This window comes from Canis lupus, chromosome 6, assembly GCF_003254725.2.
Source record: "Canis lupus dingo isolate Sandy chromosome 6, ASM325472v2, whole genome shotgun sequence".
In the NCBI taxonomy this organism is placed as follows: domain Eukaryota; kingdom Metazoa; phylum Chordata; class Mammalia; order Carnivora; family Canidae; genus Canis; species Canis lupus.
The window spans coordinates 28,049,682-28,076,774 of NC_064248.1; the positions used below are offsets into that span (position 1 = coordinate 28,049,682).

Genomic DNA, 27,093 nt, shown 5'->3' on the forward strand with positions numbered 1-27,093 from the left:
CTGGGCAACCTTGCAGGACAAGCTGTTCTCAGGGAGGGAGAGGGGAAAACACTGGTGAGGGCACAAAGAACAAAGCCATGGCCGCCTGACCTCTGGCTTCATCCTTCAGTCGCTGAACAGATTCTAGGAGATTCTCTTTCTCATCAAGCTCACTCTCCAGGAAGGCATTTCTTTCAATGGCTTGATTCAAACGCTGCTCAAAGTCTTCCAGAGACATGATCGTGGCCCTGGTAAAAAAAATAAAATAAAAATATGGAATTACCATATGATCCAGCAATTACTCTGCTGGGCATATATTCAAGAGAAGTAAAAGCAGGATCTCAAAGAGATAATTGTATACGCATGTTCATAGCAGCATCATTCACAGCAATTAAGCAGCAGAAGTAACCCAAATATCCACGAACAGATAAATAGATAAAGAGAATGTGGCATATACAATTGGTGTTTGAACAGAGCGGGTGAGGAGGATAGTGGTGCCAACCCTTCACATATTAAAAACCTACATATAACTTCTGACTCCCAAAAATTAACTATGAATCATCTAGTATTGGTCAAAAGCATAAACAACAACAGTCAACTAACACATATTTTGTATGCTCTATGTATTACACACTGTACTCTACAATAAAGTGAAAGAAAATGTTATTAAGAAAATCATAGGAAAAAACACATTTATAGTATCAGTCTGCATTTATTTAAAAAAATTCTGTGAGCACACCCACACAGTTCAAACCTGTGTTGACTCAACTGTGCATACACTGGAATATTATGCAGCCTTAAAAATAAAAGAAAAGAAAAGAAAATCCTGTCGCACACTACAACATGGGTGAATCTCAAAGATCTATGCTGGGAAAATAAGCCAGTCACATGAGGACAAATACTGTAGGGTTCCACTCCTACAGAGTACCCAAAGTAGTGAAAAATCAGAGAAAACAGAAAGGGGATTACTGAGGGCCAGAAGGAGCATGGAGGAGGATTTAGTGTCTAGTGGGTCCAAGTTTCAATGTCACAAGATGAGAAAGGTCTGGAGAGCTGTTGCACAATTAGGTGAATATACTTAATGCTTCTCAACTGTACACTTAAAAATGGTTAAGATGGTGAACTTGATGTAATGTGTTATCACAAGAAGTTTTTTTTTCCAACTTCTGTGTAACAGGAACATGGAAGAGTAAAATTAGATAAATCAGTCTGGGCAGCCTGGGTGGCTCAGTGGTTTAGCGCCGCCTTCGGCCCAGGGTATGATCCTGGAGACCTGGGATCAAGTCCCACGTTGGGCTCCCTTCATGGAGCCTGCTTCTCCCTCTGCCTGTGTCTCTGCCTCTCTCTCTGTGTCTCATGAATAAATAAATAAAATCTTAAAAAAAAAAAAATCAATTCTAACCCTTTTCATACCTTAGCATTCATATGTTAAACAAAAAAGAACTCTTAAGGAATATATTTAATTTTTAGTTACTTCCAATTAGGCCCTGAGTCTCTCAAGGTTATGCCCTTCCTAAAAGTAAGCCATTTCATTTAACAGATCTACAGTAGAAGAACTTTAACAGGCAAATGGCTGGTAGGGCTGAGAAATTACTGTTCTTGAAGTAGATGGTCAAATTTTCCAAATACAACCATTAAAACTTTATAATAAAGTTGTAATGTCTTAGATACAGAGAGAGGCAGATACACAGGCAGGGGGAGAAGCAGGCTCCCTGTGGAGAGCCTGGTGCAGGACTCGGTCCCAGGACTCCGGGATAACGACCTGAGCCAAAGGCAGACGCTCAACCACTGAGCCACCCAGGTGCCCTTAATTTTTTTTAATAAACCTCAGTATTCCATAACTTTATTCATTCTATAATGATGGGTCATTATATATATAATGATATGAATAGGGATCCCTGGGTGGCGCAGCGGTTTGGAGCCTGCCTTTGGCCCAGGGCACGATCCTGGAGACCCGGGATCAAATCCCACATCGGGCTCCCGGTGCATGGAGCCTGCTTCTCCCTCTGTCTATGTCTCTGCCTCTCTCTCTCTCTCTCTGTGTGTGACTATCATAAATAAATTTTAAAAAATTAAAAAAAAATAATGATATGAATATATATGAATGATATGTATATATAATATTCATGATATAATGATGACTTGGGCTTCACCTCTACCTCTTCTGATTCTTTTTTTTTTTTTTTTTTAAGATTTTATTTATTTACTCATGAAAGCCAGAAGAAACAGAGGGAGAAGCAGGCTTCCTGACGAGAGCCTGATGCAGGACTTAATCCCAGGACTCTGGGATCATGACCTGACTCAAAGGCAGACACTCAACCACTGAGCCACCCCGGTGCCCCTACCTCATCTGATTTTAACACCAAACAATTCAGCATTTGGCCACAATGGGAATCCTATGTACCTTTAATTTTAAAAAAATATAATGAAATGTAAGACAGACAAGAAAAAGAAAGCACAGACTAACTGCTTTATAAACCTTGGACTGCAGAACGCCCTTCCAACTGTGGCTGATATATCTAACCACAGAGAAATCAAATAACTTCTGGCAGTAACGTAAACAACAAAGCTGGAGGACAAATCCAAACTCCAAATATTTTCAATTCTTATCAAAACATATAACAATCTCCTAGAAATGAAAAACAACCCAATTTAAAAGTAAGCAAAGATAAACAGTTCATAGAAAAAGACATAAAACAGTTCTTAAATTAGGAAAAGGAACCAACATCACTCATAATTGAGAAATGTATCCATTGGTCACTTATACTGGCAGAGATGCAAAGTTTTGAAAACCACTCCGTTAGTGAAGCTATTTGGAAAAGAGGGATTTACATACATACTTGCAGGGAATATAAAGTGATACAACCATATAGAGAACAAATGGGCAATAACTATCAAAATCACATACGCATCTATCCCTTGACCCGGCAATTTCACTTGTGGGAATTTATTCTACAAATAAACATCTGTGCAAGCAATGTTTAGCATTCGTAACAGTAATGCTTATCACTGCACAAGAATGCAAATGTAGCAGATAACCATCCACAGGGGACTGGACAAATAAATTATTATGTATTATACAACACCAACCATACAATAGAATATTATGCACTTGGGGAAAAAAGAACAAAGAATGTTTTATGTCCTGAAAAATCTCGAAGATCTACTGTTATGTGAAAGAAGATGTGCAACAGTGTGTATAGAATGCTCTTTGTAGGAAGAGCAGAAGGGAGGGATAATATGAATTCCCTTATTCCCTATTTGCTTGAATTTGCATTAAAAAAACTCTACCTTTTGTACATTATTTTTGAACTGGTGAATGTACTATCTCTTCATGGTAGACTGCATCACTGGTCCTAATTCTTCACCCTCCCTACATCCACATCCTTGCTATGGCCTCATTGTGAGTGGAATATACTGTCCCACCTCTTGACTTGGACCATGTGACTTGCTTTGATCAATGAAATATGGGTGGAAACAATGGTATGCCAGTGGCTTGCTAAAAATCACACATACTATAAAGTCACGGAAATCAAGTCATTACAGTATTGGTATAGTAATTCACAAATTGTACACTGGACCAAAATAAAGAATTCAGAATGAATCCCAGGATATGTCAGAGATTAACATATGACAGAGTTGGGTTACACTCAGTGGGAAAAATGAGTGTTTAATAAATAGTACTGGCACAATCAGCTATCTATGCATTAAAAATAAATTGGGGGGCAACTGGGTGGCTCAGTGTTGAGCGTCTGCTTTTGGCTCAGGTAATTCTAGGATAAAGTCCCACTTTGGTCTTCCTGCAGGGAGCCTGCTTCTCCCTCTGCCTCCATCTCTGCCACTCTCTGTGTCTCTTACAAATGAATAAATAAAATCTTTAGCAAAAAAGAAGATTGGATCTAGTATCTTGTACTAGATAAATAAATTTCAGGCAGATTAAAAGCATAAGTATAAAACAAAAAAGTCTTACAAAAAACAAATTAAGAGAAGACACACACAAAGGATCAAGGAGCTCTCCCTAGTGAACTCTGGAGACCTAGAAGCTAAAAAAGGAGACATAAACTGGATGATCTAAAAATGGTAATTATTTGTATGGAAAATGATAACAGAGACAAAGGCAAAAGACTAGATTATTCTAGGACAAATATTTTCCATGTAGGACAAAAAGATTAGCAGTGAAAATATACAAAGAGCTCTGACAAATGGATAAGAAAAGAGACCCCATTTCTGATAATGATAAGGTGGCTTGTATCAGACGAAACTTCCCATAGATTACAACTAGAGTCTGGAGACCCTGGCAATAACGGGAGCCAATACAGTGGGTGAATGTTGCATCTCTGTTAATGCTTTGCCTACAGCTCCAGTGATAGAAATCCACCAACACAGGGGAGTGCCAAATTCTCATACAAACTCTTCTCATATCTCTGGCGAACCCCTGGACCATGCATATGCACAGCAGACTTGAAGCAGTCTGGTCAAGGCTAAAAGAATCAAACAGATTTCAGCTTCTGCCCATTAAGCAGAAACAGTTTGTGGCGTGTTAGTTCAGCCAAGTTAACAGATCAAAAAAACAAAACAAAACAAAACAAAAAACCATAATCCATAGTTTCTGTAACACATCATTCATAATGCATGTTCTAGAATTCAAAGTTACTTGACACGTTAAGAACACAAAAAATGTGATCCAAACTCAGGAGAAAAGGCAATCACGGGGACAAATCAGCCCTAAGATAACCTAGATATGAGAATTAGCAGGAAAGGACTTTCAAGTAGCTACTGTAGCTCTGCTCAAAGACATAAAGAGAGGGGTGCCTGGGTAGCTGTCTGTTAAGCATTCTGTCTCTTGATCTCAGCTAAGGTCTTGATCTCAGGGTTGTGAATTCAAGCCCCACATTGGGCTCCGCACTGGGCACGGAGTCTACTTAAACTGATGATGATAATGATAATAATATTAATAATGATGCAGAGGACTGTGGAGGCGACATAAAGTTTCCATATCTTAACAAGAGCATGGGTCACGTGAACATATATGCAATTTATCCAAACTGATGGAACTATATGCTTAAAATCTGTGCATGCCACTATATGCAATTTATATCTAACTTTTAAAGTGGTTTCATTAAAAAAAAAAAAAAAAAAAAAGAAGGCCTGGCACAGAGTAGTTATATAATAAAAGTTAGGATTGTTAGTATTCTGCTAAACAACAGAATGTCAGTTTAGGAAACCCTGTTCTTCGCACATGCTTACCTTAGGGCAGTATCTAGCACATGCTTGTCCTTCTGCCTGGGATGTTCTCACCTCATAATCTTCCTCCCCTGGATGATGCCTATGCATCCCCTGGTCTTAGCCCAAATGTCACTTCCACTGGGAAGTCCTACTTAACATTTACCTGCCAATGGCCAGACTAATGCATCCTATCACATGCCCCCTAGACTTGCAGCACCTACTGCTGTAGTCAAGTTGCACTTGGGGGGTGACTGGGTGGCTCAGTTAGTTAAGTGTCTGCCTTTGGCTCAGGTCATGATCTTGGGATCTTGGAATCCAGCCCTGAGTTGGGTGCCCTGTTCACAGGAAATCTGCTTCTCCTTCTCCCTCAGTGCCTTTGCCAAATCAGGCTCAAGCTGTCTCTCTCCAATAAATAAATAATCTTAAAGAAAAAAAAAGTTGCACTTATCTGTCCATTGACCATTTCCTATAAGGACACTGGCTTGGCTCCCTGCTGAATTCTTTATACTCAACCCAGTGCTTGGTACCCAGGCACTGGGGTCAAACAGTAAAGACAAAAGGCTCTAAAATCTGTTTTCTCCTTCCCGACGTACCGTTTTGCTCTTTCCAAGTCGTCATTTGCTTGCTCCAGCTCTCTGATGTATTTCTGAAGTTGATCCTTAATTGCTTTGGTCTGGGCAAGGTCATCCTCCAAGGCTGAAATCTGCCGGTAGCCTTCGGAGTGCTGAGTTTCAAACTTCTCCTGGAGGACAAAATTGACACTGAGGGTATGATTTAAGTCTTCTGATAAGCGGTGTTCACCTTCCTTCCCTGTCATTTCCTTAAAAATACTGAAGACTAATCCTTGAACATACATTTTCCTGCTGGAAAACACTGTTGTGTTTTGTTGTTGTTTTGGTGTTTTTTTTTTTTTTAAGATTTTATTTATTTGAGAGAGAGAGAGAGAGAGCGAGCGCACGCAAGAGCATGAGTGGGGTGAAGGGCAGAGGGAGACACAAACTTCCCACTGAGCAGAGAGCCCGATGTAGGGCTCCATCCCAGGACCCTGGGATCATGACCTGAGCCAAAGGCAGCCGCTTAACCAACTGAGCCCCCTGGGTACCCCGAACACTGTTGCTTTTAGCACATGAACATCCATTTCTCCCTATGTGTGCAGTTCAGCAGCATCCTGATTTATTTAGGGGATTTAGCTCTCCCTTATTATAGGATCTTTATGGGACCAGTCTTCACCTCATCCTCACAAGGAGGCCCCAGACATTCTAGCAGCCTCCTGCCACAGCCTGGGGACAAGCCTAAGATCAGCCAGCAGAACCTTCTCTCCACATGGATCATGACCATGTGAGGGCAGACGGCAAGAACAGGGAGCCACCATTCAAAGCTGTTATATTCCAAGTGCTTCCTGTCTCCTGGCCCCGTAGCATCTTGCATCCTGCCCCCTCCAGAACTCGGTCCCTGCAGCCTCTGGGTGTTAAGAAGCCCCTGACAATCTTCAAAGCAATTATTTTGCTCAAAGCATCCACAACCATAGAAAGCCACACAAACTTCTCCAACTCTCATCCACAAGGGCAACCCAAATCTACTTCATGTGACATCCCTGGATCGTGTATCAGGAATCACAATGACTTTGGATGCTTGTGCCTCGCCCTAAGAGCAGGAAACCATGAACTTAGTCTGACAACTGTTCTAACTTTGTGATCCAGGACACGCCCCTGCAGCATGGGGGAGTTAGAAGGGACTTCTAGACCTTTGTGGGAGGGAGGGAAGGAAGGAAGGAAAACAAAACAAAACAAAAAAACCCCACAACTTGTTATTAATTACCAAAAGTTGCTTCTCCCTCTTCCTGTGTCTCTGCTTCTCTGTGTCTGTCATGAATAAATAAATAAAATCTTTAAAAATAACATTAGTAATAATTACCAAAAGTAGCTCAGTGTCATCTGACTAGTGCTTTCCAAGGCAAAAAATAGTCAAATGACTTTGCGATCTGCTGCTGCTCAATTTCAGCAGCTAACATTCATCGCATGCTTACTCTGGGTCAGCTTCTGGGCTCACGACAGTACTTATATTGGCCCATTTAATGCCACTTCAGAGATGTGAACTGAGGCTTCTTCATTAACCCAAAGCCAACTGGGAGCTAATGACTGAGCCAAGATCCAGTCTGGGCCACCAGGGCTTGTGCTCTTAATTTAAAAAAAAAAAAAAGGTTTTATTTATTCATTCATGAGAGAACACATCGAGGGAAGCAGAGACATAGACAGAGGGAGAAGCAGGCTCCCTGCAAGGAGCCCCATGCAGGACTCAATCCCAGGACACAGGGATCACGATCTGAGACAAAGACAGACACTCAACCACTGAACCAACCAGGTGCCCCAGGGCTTGTGCTTTTTTTTTTTTTTTTTTAAGATTTCATTTATTTATTCATGAGAGACAGAGAGAGAGAGAGGCAGAAACATAGGCAGAGAGAGAAGCAGGCTCCATGCAGGGAGCCCGATGTGGGACTCGATCCCACGACTCCAGGACTATGTCCTGGGCCAAAGGCAGATGGTTAACCGCTGAGCCACCCAGGGATCCCCAGGCTTGTGCTCTTAAAACAACTATACTAAATTGCCCTCCAACATTTCCTTCCAGAACACACAGGTATTGACTGGTCGTACACACACACACACACACACACACACACACACACACTCTGCTCAGGCTTCTCTTTCAAATCACCTTCCTTCACCCAACACCCCTACTGCTTTCCCTTCATCTACACACAAAAGAAAACACTTCACTCAGCATAATACCCTCCAGTTCCATCCACGTTGAAGCAAGGACAAACATTATATGTTCTCATTCATTTGGGGAATATAAATAATAGTGAAAGGGAAAATAAGGGAAGGGAGAAGAAATGTGTGGGAAATATCAGAAAGGGAGACAGAACGTAAAGACTGCTAACTCTGGGAAACGAACTAGGGGTGGTAGAAGGGGAGGAGGGCGGGGGGTGGGAGTGAATGGGTGACGGGCACTGGGTGTTATTCTGTATGTTAGTAAATTGAACACCAATAAAAAAAAAGAAAAAAAAAAAAGAAAAAAAAAAAGAAAACACTTCCCACAGGAAAGGCCCAAAGTCTACTTAGAAAGTTTGAGGGGTCCTGGCTGGCTCAGTTGGTGGAGCATCCAACTCCTGATCTCAGGGTTGTGAGTTCAAGCCCCACACTGGGTGTGGAGAGGACTTAAAAAATAAAATCTTAAAAAAAGGAAAAAAGGAAGTTTGAAAAACAGATGAACTCCTCTCTCCTCAATCAAGTAAACAAAGGTGTTGCTAATCTGGATGCGTCAGGAGAGTGACATAATGGTGCCTGGGCCAGAGAGGTGTGGTGAGAGCACCGTGGGAGAAGGGCTCCCACGGAACAAGTAGATCATTTACAAGGCGCTGACAGGGAGGGCATTCCACATCCTCGCTGCTCGGTCCCCTCTGATACTCTGTTTCCTGGCCGGGAGCACAGGAAGCATCTCCACTCAGGCAAGGAGGGGCCGACCAAGCCCCACGCCCGGGAAAATTCCCAGGGCTGGCTCTGATGGCTTCACACCCTTTATCAGGGTGCATCACCAAATAAAACAGAAGCGTAGAAGATCCTAGGTCAGTAACCTAAATTCAAATGCAGCTTCCAAGATGATGTAGTTAAGGGGCTTCTCCACCGGCATAAAGATTCAAATGATGCCCTTTGAACTTAGGGACATGAAAAGCCATTGCTAAATATTGTGCTTTCATTTGGGGTTAATTATAATAAGCTGTCAGCTGATGGAGGCCTCAACAGATGCTCTGTTTGATCTCTTACAGGCCTTTTTGTTCAATTTGTGATGAATAAGCCAGTTGTCAAGAAGTCTGACTGAGTTGAATACATTTCTCTGAGTTACTGACAGATACTTGCTGGCAGCAGTTTATTTATTTTTAAAGTAATCTATACCCCAGCATGGGGCTCGAACTCACAACCCTGAGACCCAGAGTCGCATGCTCCAACAGTGGAGCCAGCCAGGAACCCCCCTGGCAGCAGTTATCCTATTTCCCTGCATTTCTATTTCTTTCCCGGCTCTATGCTCTGCACCTCATGCATCTATCATGTGGCTGTCATGAAGAGGTCTTCTGCAGGTTCAAGGGCTCTGTTGGGAAGCAGTTACTTCATAATTGCGCAGTATGAGCCTGCCTCCATGGAAGGCCTGTTCCCTCTCCCGACTCTGGTTCACAGATTTTACTTCCACGCTGCTTCTTGCGTCCCTGAGTCCCTTCCAAGTTAAGCATGGGAATGATTCCTTAGTGCCTATGGCAGGGGTCAGGTTGTTAATCAAATGAGTGATGTGGGCCAGGTGTAGAGAAAACAAGGGACACTTATACCTCAGTGTCAGAAATGGAGGTGGGGGATGGTTGTGGGAACTCAGATGGACTGGTGAACAGTGGCTCTGTCTCGGCAACCACTACGTGGTGTTTTGTTGGTGTGGAACATTGCAGGCCTGGTATGGCCAGATCTGCTGGTTCTCAAAGGGAGTCAGCAATCCAGATTTTTATACAAAGCCTCACAACTTTGAATATTAAGTACTTAAGTAGGGGCATCTGAGTGGCACAGTCCGTCAAGCATCTTACTCTTCATTTTGGCTCAGGTCATGACATCAGTGTTGAGACTGAGCCCCACGTGGGCTCTGCACTCAGCGTGGATTCAGCTTGAGATTCTCTCCCTCTGCTGCACTCTCCACACACATCCACGCTCTCTCTCTAAATAAATAAAATCTTTAAAAAACATTAAAGACGGACACCTGGGTGACTCAGTGGTTGTGTATCTTCCTTCAGCTCAGTCGTGATCCCAGGGCCCTGGGATTCAGGGCTTCCCCACAGGAAGCCTACTTCTCCCTCTGCCTATGTCTCTGCCTCTCTCTGTGTCTTATGAATAAATAAAATCTTAAAAAAAAAAAAAGCAAAACAAAACAAAAAACACTAAAAGATGTAAATTTTATTACCAAAAGAATAAACTGTAAACAAACCCTCAACTCTAGGGAATAACAGCATGCTGAAGGTCGCCTGGGTGGCTCAGTGGTTGAGCATCTGGCTTTGGCTCAGGGCGTGATCCTGGGGTCCTGGGATCAAGTCCCTCATCGGGCTCCCTGCAGGGGAGCCTGCTTCTCTCTCTGCCTATGTCTCTGCCTCTGTGTGTCTCTCATGAACAAATAAAATCTTTAAAAATAATAGCATGCTGAAGTATTGACGGGCAAGTGTATAGATGTAAGTCACTCTGAACTCCATCAGAAAACTAGATTGATAGATGGATATGATAGGTAATAAAAAGTCAAGCATGGCAAAGGTTATTAGTAGAGCCTCAGTGGCAGATAAACCGATGGCCACTGGAAAAGTCTTTCAAACTTGCTGTGAGCATGAAAACTGTCATGACAAAATGTTGAATAAAAACCACCAAAGGCTAACAGGCGAAAACATCTGTGGGCCAGATTGATCTGTAGATGGCCAGTGTGGGCTCTGTGGTCTACAACATAAAAAGCTTATGCTCAGCTCTGAGGTCTTTGGGATCTTTCCTCTGCCCCTCCCCAACCCTCAATCCCCAACCCACTGGCTGGTTCCACTTTTTCCCATGCACTACTAAAGCCAGGATTCTCAAGTCTGCTTGATACCCATTCCTGTGTTTATGGAAGGTCCAGATTAACTCTTCACTAACCCCTACACCTTAACCTGCTGGCTATGCACACACACACACACACACACACACACACACACACGCACACAGACTCCCCTCACCTTCAACCATCAGATCAAATCCTTCCCAGCTTCCCCATGAAGCTGTCTCCAGCTCATGAAGACCTTTCTCAGAAGGATCTCCTGGTCAGTACTATGTAATTGGGTATCTTAAGTGCTTTTTGGGGTTAGGTTTGTCTTCTTCACAGAGCTTCCGGAATACCAGGAGTGCATCTCCCTTCACTATCCACCATACCTTACCCTTGGTTCTTTCCTCTAACACCTCATTAAAATTTACAAGGGGAGCTTTATTTTTAAAAACTGAAGGGGTGCCTGGTGGCTCAGTCAGTTAAGTGGTCGACTCGATTTTGGCTCAGGTTGTGATCTCTGGGTCCTGGGATCTATCCCTGCATTAGGCTCCGTGCTCAGCAGGGAGTCTGCTTCAGGATTCTCTCTCCCCTTCAGGCCCTCTCCTTGCTCACTCTATCTCTAAAACAAATAAATAAATCTTAAAAAAGACATGCGACATGCTAGGTGCCCCCCCAAATACATTCAGACCAGGAACCTCAGGGCAGAGGTAGATTCAGGCCTGATTTTTTTTTAAGATTTATTTATTCATGAGAGACAGAGAGAGAGAGGCAGAGACATAGGCAGAGGGAGAAGCAGGCTCCCTGCAGGGAGTGATGTGGGATTCGATCCTGGGACTCCAGGATTATGCCCTGGGCCTAAGGCAGACGCTTAACCTGCTGAACCGCTAAGCCACCCAGGGATCCTACAGGCCTAATATTCATGAAACTAGCAAGGTGATCCAGCCTGGCAGTGAGGGCTGAGAGCCGGTCTCCAGGGCACTGTATGAGTGATTATCTGCTAAGCCCTATAAAATGTCCAAAAGGCAGTCTTTACTCTTGGAACCAGTGATGCTCTAGATACTTGGCAACATCTGTAGGTATTTCTGGTTGTCATCATCGGGGTGGGGGGGGGGGGTGCTCCTGGCATCCAGTGGGTGGAGACCAGGGATGCTATTAAACACCCTACAATGCAAAACTTCACAGAAAGCTACTGGACCTCAAAAGTCAGGAGTGTCCAGGCTAAGAAACCTGCTCTAGACTGGCACCGTCCTATAGAACTTTCTGTAATGATGGAAATATTCCACCCCTCTCTGTCCAATAATGATACCCACTAGAGACATGGAGCTGTTTAACAGTTGAAATATAGCTAGGATAATTGGGGATTAAATTTCTTTATTTTAATTAACTTAAAATGTCAATGGCCACAGGTGGCTGGGGGCTACCACAATGGGCAGCATAACCTAGGCCTTGTACAATACAATGATGAGCAGATCTAGTGACACCCTATACTCTAAAAATGTCTATCTTTGGGCACCACAGTGGCTCAAGTTGGTTAAGCTTCTGCCTTCACTCAGGTCATGATCTCAGGGTCCTGGGATCAATCCCTGCGTTGGGCTCTTTGCTCAGTGGGGAGTCTGCTTCTCTCTCTCCCTCTGCCCCTCCCCCAGCTCGTGCTGTCTCTTTCTCTCAAACAAATAAAATCTTAAAAATAAATAAATAAGGGATCCCTGGATGGCGCAGCGGTTTGGCGCCTGCCTTTGGCCCAGGGCGCGATCCTGGAGACCCGGGATCGAATCCCACGTCGGGCTCCCGGTGCATGGAGCCTGCTTCTCCCTCTGCCTGTGTCTCTGCCTCTCTCTCTCTCTGTGACTATCACAAATAAATAAATAAATACCTTAAAAAAAAAATTAAAAAAAAAAAAATAAAAAAATAAATAAATAAATAAATAAGAACATCTACCTTTCATATGCCTTGGGGGGTTGTGGTAGATAGCTAAGGATGACCATGTGGACACATGTGTGACTCGTTTCTCATAGAGCTCCTCCCAACAGGGGCAAAAAAAAGAGTTCTACTACCATATGCACCCAGCAGGCCAGCAGGCTGGCCTCCCACGGCAGGGCTCACTTTCCCAAGCACACACACCAGGCGGGAAGGCTGTCTAGACCTGCTATTTCCTCTCACCTTGATGGTTTCCAGCTCCATACGAAGGCGGTTATTCTCCGACAGGAGGTCCCTGTTCCTGGTTTCAATCTGTTGCAGCTGCGTCTCCAATTCAGCTTCATATTCGCGGCTTCCCTCCTGGAATTCTCGGAGTTCCTCCTGCGTGTTCTCTGCCCTAAAAAATTCCCAGCTGTGTCAGGCAATCATTTACTGAGCACCTACCGTGCTGCTGAGTGTTATGCAGACCTTTTGAGGCAGAAACTCTCCTTACCCTCATTTTACAGATAAGGCTGAGCTGAGTAACTTGTCTCAAGGTCATAGGAGTCAGAAGCAGAGCTCAGACCTGAACCTAGGTGTTCCTGACTCTGACTCCAAAGCCATTTCTTTACCAACCCACCCTCCGCTCATTCATTCAACGTATTTTGTTTTTAAACTCAACGTGGATAAATAGACTTAGGATTGCATGCCCTCTGCAGATTTACTTGTAAGCAGAAATTGGATCTAATATAAATGTTTGCTTATCCCCACGGCTGCAATGTGCCCCCACCCACCCCCAGACACTCAATTCCAGGTCCTCAAGCCTTAAAAGTCAAGCAACATTTTTTTTTAATATTAAATCTGAATTATCTTTAAGTCCAAGTAAGAATAAGGAAATTAGAGGAACTGGAATAAGACCTCCAGGTGGAGAGTAAAAGAGTCCATGAGAAACAAAGAAACAATGCTGAACACACACACATACACACACTCTACTCCCAGATAGGGACACTGAATTGTTGGCTTCAGATCTAAAATCTGCAACAGCCCATATTGTCAGGCACAGGGAGAGGTTCTTTCCTCTTGCGTGGGGGAATGACCAGATATGGCATCTGGAACGGATAAAATCCTGCCAGAAAATAAGATGGGAAGGAGCACAGACAGCAGTTTGCTTAGGACCCTAGGCTTTGGCACTCACATTCTAGCCAAGCCACTTACTGCCTGTGTGACCTTGGTGGGCAAGTTTATTTGCCTTCCCGGAGGCTCAGTTCCTCATTTGCAAAATGGGGTAATAATTGTTTCCTCAGGAGGCAGTTTGAGATTTAATGGACAGAGTGTGTGTAAGGTCCTTTACAGTGCTTGTCACTTAAGAGGCCACAAAACACATGGTTGCTGCCACCCCAATGGGAAGAAAAAGCAGGGTCGACTTTGGAAGACTGACCTCTGCTTGTAGGTCATAGCCAGATCTTTCCAGTAGTTCGCTTCTTCCTCCTCAGAACTGAAAGTCTTTCCCGAGTCTTCCATTGTGAAAACAAAGGAAGAGGTCACTCTCCTTGTGGCATGGTGTCTAGGAGAGAAAGCTTTAATATTATTACCCATATCTGGTTAAATAGCTGATCTTTTTTAAGATTTACTAGAGAGAGAGTGTGTGCAGAGCACGAGAGGGAGTGCATGAACAGGGGGAGGGTCAGAGGGAGAAGCAGACTCCCCACTGAGCAGGGTATCGGACACACATGGGGCTCAATCCCAGGACTCTGGGACATGAGCCAAAGGCAGACGCTTAAACTAAGACTGAGCCACCCAGGTGCCCGTAAATAGATGAGCTTTAATGGGGGGGGGGGGGGAACCTCCTGGATTTTATGTTGGATTAAATGATAAAACATTGCCAAAAACTGAAACTAAACCCAGACAAAATACAGCCCACCCACATTACATTCCACAAATTGACAAAACTACCAAGACTGTATTCATTTCATGGGGAGAGAGGGGTTGCCAAGGGAGGGGGGAAAGAGGTGAGGACATCGCCTGAGGTTCTAGTTAGACAACTGGTATACCACCATCCCCATCACCAGTAATAAAGAATATGAGAAGGAAAGTCTTCAGGGCATGAGAATAATGAGGCCAGTTTAGGACATTTCTAGTTTGACATGCTTGTGACACATCCAGAAGCAAAAGATCTGAAACTCTAGGGTGACACAAACTTAAGAGTCCTGAGCCTGTAGCTGCTTCTTCCCTTTTTCTTGTGATGGAACTGCTGGAGAATCTAGTGAGGACTATTTATGGAACTCTGAGGAATGCCAACGTTTGACTGGTAGGCAAAGAAAGAAACAGTAATCTTAGGAGATAGAGGACCAATGAAGAGACAAGAACCAGACAGTGAGCCCCTGGGAATAGATGGTGTCAAGGGGAAAAGCAGGAACGTTCCACAGTATCCATGCTACAACAGAGAAACTAAGATAAGGACTGGAAAATACCCAGGAGACTTAGCGAAATGTCGGTCACTGGTGATGTGGGCAAGAGTAGTTTCAACACATTGGAGGGGGGAGGAGGAATAAATTGGGTGGAGTTACGAGGAGGCGAAGAAGAGGAAGTAGAGGGAATTTTGGAGAGCTGGGTGTGAGAAGCAGACAAACGGGAGAGTAGCTAGAGAGCAGGGGGTGGGAATGGGCCTTGGCTCCAAGGACTTGGAGACACCCAGAGCAGAGGCTGGGGAACAGCTGGCAATTCACAGACTCCCTGCTGGTAAAGCCTCTCCACGTAACAGCTTATTCTCTGAATTTAAGGCTCTGAGCTTGTCAAAAGTTCATCAGGAATCCAAATGAGAGGTCTCCAAGGTCCCTTCCTTCCCTCAAGGGAGCTCACAATGTGGTGTCCTTAGGGACAAAAGAATGAACGCAACCCCTCACTTTGCAAGGTATAACTGTATTTTTTTTTTTTTCTTTTTGAGAGAGACACCGCACGTGAGAGCAAGCACTGCAGAAGGAGAGAGTATTTTAAGCAGGCTCCAGCTCAGAGCATGGAAACCAACTTGGGGCTCCATCTCAGGACCCTTAGATCATAACTTGAGCTGAAATCAAGAGTCGGATGCTTATCCAACTGAGCCACCCAGGCGTCCATAACAAGCTGTATTTTTTACTACAAATATGAGTCATTCAGCTAAATATGTTAGAGTTGACATGGACACAATCACCAACTTCTGGATCCCTGGCAAAAAAAAAAAAATATATATATATATAGATATACACACACACACACACACACATATATTGGAGCACAGTCCTTATTTATAACTAGATTTGTTAGTACCTGTACTCACATCTTGCTAATTTCTCTCCCTTCCCAGATTCAGAGACAAGATGCCCTATTCCCCACCTACCACCTTCTGGGGAACAGAATTTCTCTGAAAGCTGGATGAAAGCAGAAAAGCTGGACAGAGTAGAAAGCCGTACATTTGTTGATTTTTTTCCTATCCAGTATTTCTTCTTCCAGCTTTCTGGAACACCACCCCAATCTTAGGAAAACCAACCCTATACTCATTCCATGTAATTCAGATGTACTTCGCACCAGCATCTAGGAGACACATGATTGGACGGATGCCTCCAGCATCAGTAACTGGCTCAGAGGCGGGCCAATGTTGGTTCAGGGCTGGCCCTTAACCCAAGGAGAACCAATGACAGTGGCAAGTTGAAACCAAACTAAGTCATTGATTGGTTCAGGGCTGGCCCTTACCCAAGCAGAGCCAATGACAGGGGCAGGTCAAACCCAAACTAGGCCAATGATTGGTTCAGGGCTGGCCCTTACCCAAACTGAGCAAACCAGTGTCCAGGTCTTGGGCTTTCGCAGAGCCATCAAGAAAGACACTCTGGGGGATGCCTGGGTGGCTCAGCGGTTGAGCGTCTGCTTTCTGCCCAAGGCATGATCCTGGAGTCCCTGGATGGAGTCCCACATGGGGCTCCCTGCATGGAGCCTGCTTCTCCCTCTGCCTATGTCTCTGCCTCTGTGTCTCTCATGAATACATAAATAAAATCTTAAAAAAAAAAAAAAAAAGACACTCTGGAAGTGTTAGCTAACCTTATTGTGGTAATGGTTTCACAATATACATGTTTATCAAACCATCATGCTATATGCCTTAAACTTACACAATGTTATTTGTCAATTATATCTCCATAAAGCTGGGAGAAAAAAGAAACTCTTTCCACTAGGGTAAGACGGTAGGAGGTAAGCCTGGAGCTGCCAGAGATCATCCCTCCATCATAAGAGAAGGAAGCCAAAACAGAGGAAAGCAGGGCCAAGAGGTGGAGACACTGGGTCCTGATGATATCATTTGAACACCTGGATCCAGTCATACTTGATTTAAGGTTATGAGAGATCGCCAACAACCTTTCTTGATTATACCAGTTAGGATTGGATTCCTGCCATGGAGATCCTGATTAAGGTAAGTAGTGAAAGATGTCATTTGCTGAAAGTAAAAAGAACAGAGCACCTGGAGTGTAAATAACAGTAATTAACATCGCAGCAGGTAAGGATAAACTCAGGTCTGGTACTCCTTGCTCAAGCCTTAAGCTCTAATGACCCCAGAACTCATCAATACAAAATCCCCAAACCACCGCCTCTAGTGTCAAGAGCCTGTGCAACTGAGGACCGTGTGGCCATTATGTAGAGTACAGTCTCAACTGCATGGCATGGGAATCTGTGTAGTAGGCCAAAAAAGTGAGAACTAAAAACAATGGGTGTAAATCGACTTTTCCTGCTATCTGGGAAAATATCACGTCCAATATTTAATGTAATTAGTTCCTACTTCTCTAAACATTCCCAACCCTAGTCCCCCTCATTAGCAATGTGGTGCAAACCACATTACCTTCTTTCTGTTCCTTGAACACATCAAACTTGCTCCCACCTCAGGGCTTTTGCACTTGCTATTCTCTGCCTGGATTGCTTCTCCCTCAGCTCTCTGCCCAGATATCCTTCTTGTCATTCCATCTCAGCTGAAATGTCCTCCCCAGGGAGACCTTATTTGAATATCCCACCAAATATCCCCTCCGGTTCTTCACTATTAACCCCTACTTTGTTTTATTTCACCATTTTGAGTTTTGTTTTTATTTTCCCCCACTGGAATGTCAATGATTGAATACAGCGGCCTTCTGGGTCTTGCTTTTTTATCCCAAGGCCTAGAACAGTGCCTGGCATATACTAGGCATTCAATAAATGTTTGTGGAATGAATGAAGGGGAAGACAGATATGGGACCACTAACAGGAAGGGGATGTAAGGTTAAGGAAAGGCAGGAAGGCAGAAACCTCTGAAGACTAGTTTATAGTTGACATCTGTAAATCTCTAAGAGGCTTGTCAGGAAAACCTCACTCTCCCTCAGCACCTGTGTGGCATCTCATTAGTGGGAAGCGGCAGGAGAGGATACCATGTTGGAAACGACCCCCTCCTCAGGTGTACTTGATAAGGATCATCTGATACTGTTCTTGGGGTTTAATAACGGTTCATCCTGCACTCTTAAAACATGGCCAGTGAGGACTAAAAGTCCTTGGGAAAGAAGTGAATTTGAGATGTTTTAGGAGGCACTTCCAATGCAAGAGAGGCTTTAATTATAATGGTGCTGATGGGTGGACTGATTTTGGACTTCAGGGCCAGGAGTTGGTGGGGAGAAGCTAAGCAGAGACCTGAGCTCCTGTCACAGCCTGAACCAACTGTAGCTCCTTCAACTAAAGGGCAAAAACCACAGGCTTGGCATTTCAACCCAAACCGCCGTGCATTTTAAAAACAATCCTTAGGGAAGAGAAAAAAATATATCCTAGACTAAGAAGCAGTAACAGCTGAACTTCACACTGAAACAATCTTAAAAATGTACAATTCTTCCTTTGCCATTTGAAAATGTCTCACAGTTCCAATGTGCATTATTCTTTGCCACAGAAAGCAGGTAAGATGACTTGGAAAGACTCTCCTTACTGAGTTGAACCACCACCTTCTGTTTGCCCTGTGCTGGGTGTGTAAGAACTTATCTTCAAGTTTATCCCCTTTGAGCCATCTGACTATAAGAGTAAGCAAGACATCACTAGGTTCCTAGAAGCAGAAGCTGGAGTAGAAACACTGCATGCCTTGGCCATTTCCATAGGTGCAAATGAATGGCTAGAGGCAAACCAGACCAAGTGCAAGTTGGGAGGGGTGACTGGAGGGCCTTTGAATTCAAGTTCATGGTCTCCTTGGGGTTGCAAAGAGAATGTTCAGAGGTCAGATTCACTCATTTCATCCGGCCCACATAGGGTCTTCAAAGGCACTGTGACAGGCACGGGTTAATGCTAGGTCTCGGTATATACAACTCTGTACCCGCTCTCTTAAAAATGGGTGCTACACGCATTTATTACATTTGTGCTACAAGTGTTCTAGGCATTTTGCCTCTGAGCCTGTGCTCTCAATAGGCCATCATGCCCCATGAGCTCTATGGACAAATCCAATGGGCACCTCGAAAGTATATGCTACAGCATGCAAGGAAGAACAAGCTGGGAGCAAGAAGTTCAAAAATTATGTTCTCCTTTTTGCGTAACTTCGATCTCCCGACACACCTTTGCTTTCGAAACCCTAGAGAAAAAAAAGCAATCTCCTTTCTTCGCTTAGAAGAAAGCCAGCACAGCTGGTCAGGAACAATACACATGGATAAACTATCAAGAATTAACGCACCGCCCTCCTCCACACCAACCTCCATCCTCCCCAACCAAAACAAACGGAAGAGCTGAATGGAGAGGGAGGGTCAGAAAGACTTGGCCAAACGTCAGCACGTGCTTCAACAGCTTCTAGGTTATGACGCAGGCCCTGCATTTTGCAGAAGTGGCATCACTGGGGCAAAACCAGTCAAGAGTCAGCAAGTCTGGCTTCTGTCTCTGCACCTTCCAAGTCTATAATGATCTTCCTACAAAAATACTGAGATAGGCATGCAAGGACATATACTCAAGGGTGTATGCCATCATTCACTGATGTGGAAAACTGGAGCAGCTCAACTGTCAGCAGAGGACTGGGAAAAATTATGTAGTCGTTAAGAAACATATGAACTAATATGGAAGAAAGCTCATGATACGTTGAAAGAAGGTTGCCAGTTTTGTTTGTAAAGGTATGTCGCTCTCTTTGCATACATGAAAAGGATCTGGAAGCATGTACCAGGCGGGGGTAAAGTAGGCACTGAGATAGGACCTGTGGGGTGGGAGCAGGGGGAGGGGTGCCCAGTGGCTCAGTGGGGTTAAGTAACTACCTTGGGCTCAGGTCCTGGGATCGAGCCCCGTGTTGGGGTTCCCTGCTCAGAGGGGAGGCTGTTTCTCCCTCTCCCTGCCCCCACCCACGCTAATAAATAAAATCTTTAAAAAAACCTGTTCCAGACACACTACTGTATGCATTGATTTTTACAACAAGCATAGGCTGCCTTTGAAATTTTAAAAAGCTTACACTCAGATCAAAACATAGAATGAAAAAAAATAGAATGGCTATTGTTTCAGGATAAGGTTATTCTATTGAATCAAGATGCCAGGGAATGATTTTTTCCATACCCTGGTTTCCCTCTCCTCCATCCCTTCTCCAACATTTCCAAACACCTACTAAGTACTTAAGGCACTGCTGGGAGAGGCAGGCAGAAAGCACGTACATCAGTACTAGGTGCAAAAACAGTCCTAGCTGCTGACACAAACTTTCTGAATGCAGGCCCTCTCCTGTCAAGAAATTATCTGGTAAGGAAAGGGAGTGTAATCTCTCTGGGCTCACACGTTCTGAGGCAAAAGAACACACTTTGGAAACAAAAATAACATCCTAACAGAAAAAGCCAAGTTAAACTATTATCCAAAATGAGAGGATAAAATATGCCAGTCGGAGGCCCCTGAGACTTCAAGGATCTAATCTTACACAAAGGACACAGTAAGAGGAAAGATTTAAGTTTCAAACCTGGTTAAATAGCAGTGTGGTGGTGGGGTCAGATAAGCAGCTCTGGGAGTTAGTCAACGGGATCCAACTGCTCTTCAAAGCACCCTATCCATGTCCTAAAAGGCCGTCCTCTCCAAGAATACAGAAACAAAACTAGCATAGAAAATGACAAATCTCTGCCCAGTGCACCCTGTAAAGGCCATTTCTTTAGAAAGGAAGTTAAAAGGGACCTTGAGGCTAAAAGTAGAAAAGAGGCACAACCTGGTACCAACCCTGGACAAAGAAATCTGGGAAGCTCAGACCCTCAGGAGGCAGAGAACTTGAGATGACTGGAGAAGATAAGGTTGCTTTCCCCCCAAAAGCGGTGTCAAGGTGATGATGGCGGGATTTCCCATGACCTCGGGGAGGCAGGTAAGCCCCAGCACTGCATTCAAACTGTAGAATAAGCGTTTTCATCCTTTATCCAATCCTTCCCCAAAGTGCAGTCAGGAGAAATCTGAACCTCCCTGCAGCAGAGATCTGAGAAAAAGCAGGGGGAAGGAGACTGTTCCAAACACGTTCCCGAAGGCAAGGGAGATGGATGCCAAGGAGGGGGGAGGCTTTTGGAAGGAGGCCTGAACTGAGGGGTGGAAGTAGCAAGGGGCAGTGGACGAGTTTGGAGGGGGCAGGGGGAGTACGAGGAATGAGGGGGGAGTCGGGGGCAGCAGGAGGAAAAGGGGTGGGGGGGAATGAGACAGGGGGAAAAAAAAAAAAAAAAAGAGCGGAGAGTCGGGAGGGGTAGGGGTGGGGGTGGGAGGGGCGGAGGGCGGAGGAGCCGGGCCGCGGGGGCTGGGGTCGAGGAGGGCAGAAGGGAGCAGTGCCGGAGGGAGCGGAGGGCAGCAGGTCGGGAGACGGGCCAGCGCTGGGAGAGAAAGAAAGTTGGCAAAGGCGAGGAGCTGGGCGCGAGGACACAAGGCTGGGAAGGCGCAAAGTTAGGCAGGCGGCTCCGGAGAGCGGGATTTTTGAGCCCAGCGCCGGGACCCGCGGAGCGCGGGCGGCCGGGGAGGGGCGCTGCAAGGGTCCCCCGCCAGGAGGCGCGGCGGTGCCGGAGGGCTTCCCGGCGGTGGCGGCGGCCCCGGCCCCGGCAGCCCCGCACTTACCCGGGAGCGGTCCGCGAGGACGGGCGGCGGCGGCGGCGGCGGCGGGCACTGCACCGCCCGGGCCTCTGGCCCCGCCCCCACCCCCGCCGGCCATTGGCTGCGCTGCCGCGGGACCGCGTTCGCCTCAGCCAATCAGCGCCCAGCAACGCGGTTTGGAAACTTTTTTTTTTTTTTTTTTTTTTTTTCCCCAGGGCCCGGGCGCGGCGAGGCCACGCGGCGGCTCCCCCCGGCGGCGGGCGGCGGGGGCCTGGCCGGCCTGGGACTGTGCGGGCGGGTCCCCGGGCATCCCGGGACGGGCTCGGACGTGAGCGCCACGCTCTTCGAGAAAATACGACTCCCTTCCCTTAGACGCCGCTCGCAATTTTTCCCCAACAGCTGGGAGGGACAGAGATCCAGGTCCGCTCAGGCCAAGCAATGCTCCATGTGGCCTTTACGCCCATGATAAAGATTTCAGCATCGTTATCTTCTTCAAAGGCAGCAGACTTCGCGTCTAAGGCTTTGGCTCCGAGCCTGGCTTTGAACTCTAGCTGTGCTCCTACTAGCTGGTTGATCTTGGCAAGTGACTTAAACTCTCGGTGACAGTGTCCTCTTCTATAAAAGGGGGGCTCTGGGCAGCCCGGGGGGTGGGGGGCTCAGCGGTTTGGCGTCTGCCTTCGGCCCGGGGCGTGATCCTGGAGAACCGGGTTCGACTCCTGCCTGCATCGGGTTCCCTGCATGGAGCCTGCTTCTCCCAATACCTGTGTCTCTGCCTCTCTGTGTCTCTCATTAATAAGTGGATTAAATCTAAATAAAATAAAATAATAAAATAAAATAGGGGCTCCTAATAGGATTATGCAGAGACAAGATTTGGAGTCTGTAAAACATCTAGGGTAGTGCCTGGCACACAGTTAAAGACAATTGATATAACTGTTAAGTGACCATGATTTCTTCATTGGTTATGTATGTCAGGCACAAGTTAACCTTTTTTTTTTTTTTAAGATTTTATTTATTTATACATGAGAAACACAGGCATATAGGCAGAGGCAGAAGTAGGCTCCTCGCAGGGACCCCAATGATGACACCATAAGCCGAACCAAGTTAGATGCTCAACCAACAGGCTACCCAGGTGCCCCCACAAGGCTGACTTCTTAAATGTGGGTTTTCTTATTCATAACAGCAATCCCAACTGTTCATCAACAAATATTTATTTGAGCACTCGGGCTTATGACACAACAAATGTCAAACAAAATGCCAGTCCTCAAAAGGCTTATGCGGCTAAGAAAGCAAGACACTACACCAGCAAACAGAAAGAGTAATTTCAGGTGCAAGGTCACTTGAGATAAAAGAGCTGGAAGGGGTCACTTTAGATGGTGAGGGAAGGCTGCTCTAAGGAGGTGACAACAGAGCTGAGACCCAGATGAAAATGACAGAAAAGCACTCTTATTGCTCTCATTTTATTAAGATTTTATTTATTCATGACAGACATAGAGCAAGAGAGAGGCAGAGACACAGGCAGAGGGAGAAGCAGGCTCCATGCAGGGAGCCCAATGTGGGACTCAATCCCTCGTCTCCAGGATCAGGCTCTGGACCAAAGGCGGCCTAAACCACTGGGCCACCAGGGCTGCCCTATTGCTCTCACTTTAAAGTTGAGAAAACAAAGGTGCAGGAAATTAAATGCATTGCCCAAGGAGTCCCAATTAGCAATAACAAATCAGGCTTCAAACCTGGGTCTGTTGGACTCCTACACCAGCCCTCTTCAGCACTACCCTAGAGACAAAGAGATTTTTAGCTATTTTGAGGCCTCCTGCCACAATCTTTAGAATCCTTCCTGCCTCTCTGCCTTGGTTAAGAATGGCCTTTTTCTAATTTGACTTTGTTTTGACTCCTCAAGTTCCTAAAGAAACTCAGACCCAAAAGGGAACCTCACTACCTGTACCAACAGAGTTAAGGAAAGTACCAACATGTCTTTCAGGAAATTTCCATCCCGGTCACAAACACTAATAAAATCATTCACACCCTCTCGACATTTTTCCTCTGATGCTCTCTTTCATCCTCAGAATTTTGACTCTCACCACTCCGTGAGGTCTCTGGGCAGGGAGTAATCATTCCCAGTTTACAGATAAACAGAAACACAAATTGATGAGTTACCAGTCCTGCCTCAATGGCATTGATTAAGTCGCTTAAAGTAGCTAGTTTCCAATTTCCTTCATTTTCCATAAAGACGAGAGGGAGTGCGTTGAAATGATGAAAGTCCTCTTCAGAATAGTTTAGGGGAAAGGGTTTGTTATTGGGTAAAACCTTTGCAATAAAAGGAAAATTCAGTGTACTTTAAAACTTTTTCCTTCTTCTATTCAGTGTTTTCCTTGTAGCTTTTAGATACGAATTAGCAGAGAGCTCAGTTTCTCTTGCTTTCGTCCTTCCATTACAATTCATTATTTCGGAACGCTAAACCTTTCGGAAGGGAAGTTGCTGGGGGAGAAACCCCATTAGTGGTAGCTAAGTTAATTTAAGAGGTGAAATGAATGTAAAGTGGCCTCTTAAGCAGCACAAAAATAAAACATCCTGGTTTCATAAACATGAGGATTATAATTTGGACATAGAAAAACCAAAAGTTACTCTCTGGTAAAAGAGTCTGGCCAGCAAAGAAATAAGAGTAAGATTAACAGAGACTATATTTAAGAAAATAACCCCTAGGAAAAATGCGAAAGCACTCTTTCACAAGTATCAAATTGCTTTCACTTCATAATTGCTTTCAAGGGCTGGTGGTCTGCTTAGGCTGGTTTTCTACAGAAAACACTAAAACTGCATTTCCTTAAAAATTGTGATTCAGACTTTTCATTAACTTTCCATGTAGTAGGATTGATTCCACTTTACTTAGGGAGTTTAACCTGTTGAGATCAGGGACAGCTCTGGACTTGGAAGAATGCCAAGCAAAGTCAAACAAAATGTGTCTGTTCTGTATTATTTTGTGACCACCACCAACTTTTTTTAAAAAGGCAATTTAAAATACAGTCACTTTGTTTCCTTTTTATGTTTTTAGTTGCTTGGGTCTGTGTTCAGAGATACTCAACCAGAATAAAAAAGAAAAAACTCCTCTAAAGAGAAGCATATTTGGTACTTTGGGAGAAAGAAAGAGAAAAAAAGGAAAGAAAGAAAGGAAAGAAAGAAAGAAAAGAAAGAAAGAAAAGAAAGAAAGAAAGAAAGAAAGAAAGAAAGAAAGAAAGAAAGAAAGAAAGAAAGAGGAAGAAAAAAAAACAGACACTGGGTTGTTTTTTCATCTGTTCTAATTCCCACTTGGAAAATAATACCCACACACAGACACAATGAGGATTTACTTAGCAGTAATAAATACCTAAGCAGGCAGATGATGTGTGTGCTTGTCATCTGCTTTCTGGAAAATGAAAATCAAGCACAAAGGGTGCTTCAGCTACGTGTTTGATCTTGCCCTCCACAATAGGACTATACAAGGATGCCTACAGGGATGTATCAGCTTCCCTGAAATCCCCCCCCCCCGCCCCCGCAACAAAATCCAAATTGTTTAATGAAATGGCCTCATCCTGCAGGGGGTAAAAAAAAAAAAATCTCATTTGGCCATTTCGGCTTATTCTTCTGCAAAATGAATCTGTTTCTCAGCAAACTTCAGAATTGAACTTGTAGGTCGGATTCAGCTTGCACGTCTTAAATATGTCTCGATTTAGATGCGGGTTTTGTTTTTCTCAATAGCCACAGGAAGTAGGGAGCGGTTGGCAGTTTCGGAAGCGACCGTCTCATGCTTAGGTTTTTTTTTTTTTTTTTTTTTTTTAATGACTTCAGGTAAAAGACCGTGAAGCACCAACCCTCCCTTCCCCCCCCCCCCGCCAAAAAAAAAAAAAACCCAACCATGCATGTCACATCCACCCACCGAAAACACAAGCCCCTACAGGCTTCGTAGTGCTTCCCCCTACCCCATCCCTGAAAAGTTTGCATGCACTTGCAGCGGGCTCTGGGCTACAGGGCTTTTAAAAATGACGTTTTCTAACTGAAAACACGAGGACCCCTTAGTGGGAGGGGGAGCCAGTGTGCAGCACACAGCCTGGGCACACACCTCCCTTGTTTGCCCCCTGGGTCACCCTCTTGCAAGAAGTGGCCCCACCGGGACCTCGCGGGAAGCCCCGCGGGCGGTTATTTTTCTCTCCACTCGCCACTAGGTTGCAGTAGATGAAGGATGCTGCGCAAATTATGCATCCCTTAATTTAAAAAAAGAGCAAGCGAGAGAGCCATCACGTGACCAGAGGGAACCAGGGAGAGCGGAGCTCGCGCGCACATCAGCGAGAGCGCCAAAACCGTCGCGTTTTTCATCAAAATTCTGTTTAAATCGCCTTCCCTCCAAAGACCCAAAAAGCTCAATCGTATCAAAATCCCGATTGGCAAGTTTTTTTCCAACCCCCACCCCCCCCGCCCGGCTCCACCTCACAAGCCCTCTCATTCTCCGCTTATCAGGTTCCTTTCCACTCCACCACGATAAGCCAGGGAGAAGGCCTCCCTAAGCAGGGGGTTTTGGCCCCAAAAAGCCGGGGTCTCCCCCTGGGAAGGTCCCTATTTAGGGGTTTATCGGGAGGGGACTGAGCCTGACGAGGCTGCAGGGCCGCGAGGCCCCGCCCCCCCCGGGGTTCCCAGCACGCCCCGCGCGGGGAGGACGCGGCGGCGGGGGCGGGGTGGAGGAAGGGGCGGGGCCACGGCGGGCGGGCGGGCGCGGCGGGGGGTGGAGAGAAGGGCGTCGGTTTTGCGACAGGGGCGGTGCGGTGCGGAAGCGGAAGTGGAGGGTGCGCTTGGCGGCGGCGGCGGGAGCTGCGGAGTCGGGAATCAAAACAAAGGGCCTGGGGGGGCGGGGGGAAGGCGGCGGGGCCGGAATGTGAGCGGAGGTGGAGCCGGCGGCTGAGGTGAGTTGGCTGGCACCGCTGGGGACTGGTTCCTGATGGGCTCACTGCTCTGGGGCCACCGGCTGGAGGCGGGACAGCGTCCCCCCCCTTTCCCCTGCCCTTTGCTGGCGGGGGTGGGGGAGGTTGTCTGCTCCGGGGGGAAGGACTGGGACCCACCAGACAGGCCCCCACCGTGGGTTTGGGTTGTCACCCTTTCAGGTCGGTTCACGACTGTCACTGCCGCGCCGCTGCTGCTCTTTGGGGGTGTTTGGCTGCCCGCCCGCACCTGTCTCCCTGTTCCCTGGGGGGCTTCCAGGTGTGGAGAGCAGCCTTTCCGGAGCAGCGTGCACAGTTGGAAGGTTAAGAAGGGAAGACAGGGGTGAATGTTTTTCAGCCCCCCCCCCCCCCCCCTCCTTGAGCGTTCTTGCACTCCCCTCGGACGGTTCAGCACTCCCTAGGGTATAGTCTCTGGCTTGACAGACAG

At 45.7% G+C, this 27,093-nt stretch overlaps 2 protein-coding genes across 7 annotated transcripts in view; one reads left to right on the forward strand and one right to left on the reverse strand.

Annotated features, from left to right (window-relative positions):
- NDE1 (nudE neurodevelopment protein 1) overlaps positions 1 to 21,825 on the reverse strand; it is a 28,024-nt gene extending 6,199 nt beyond the window's left edge. The window contains exons 1-5 of one of the 3 annotated variants that reach the window (XM_025416422.3): positions 21,733 to 21,825; positions 14,126 to 14,251; positions 12,952 to 13,105; positions 5,799 to 5,947; positions 91 to 227 (exon numbers count right to left, since the gene is read on the reverse strand). In XM_025416422.3, coding sequence (XP_025272207.1) covers positions 91 to 227; positions 5,799 to 5,947; positions 12,952 to 13,105; positions 14,126 to 14,208 — 523 coding nt within the window. In that variant the 5' untranslated portion in view covers positions 14,209 to 14,251; positions 21,733 to 21,825. Of the gene's footprint in view, positions 1 to 90; positions 228 to 5,798; positions 5,948 to 12,951; positions 13,106 to 14,125; positions 14,252 to 20,614; positions 20,753 to 20,865; positions 21,092 to 21,732 lie in introns of those variants that run through there. The other 2 variants (XM_025416423.3, XM_049111360.1) reach the window with 2 other exon arrangements.
- Positions 21,826 to 26,502: 4,677 nt separating this feature from the next.
- MARF1 (meiosis regulator and mRNA stability factor 1) overlaps positions 26,503 to 27,093 on the forward strand; it is a 41,120-nt gene continuing 40,529 nt past the window's right edge. For all 4 annotated transcript variants that reach the window (XM_025416424.3, XM_025416425.3, XM_035717643.2 and 1 more), the window contains exon 1: positions 26,503 to 26,630. The gene's annotated coding sequence lies outside the window, so the exon portion shown is untranslated. The remainder of the gene's footprint in view (positions 26,631 to 27,093) is intronic.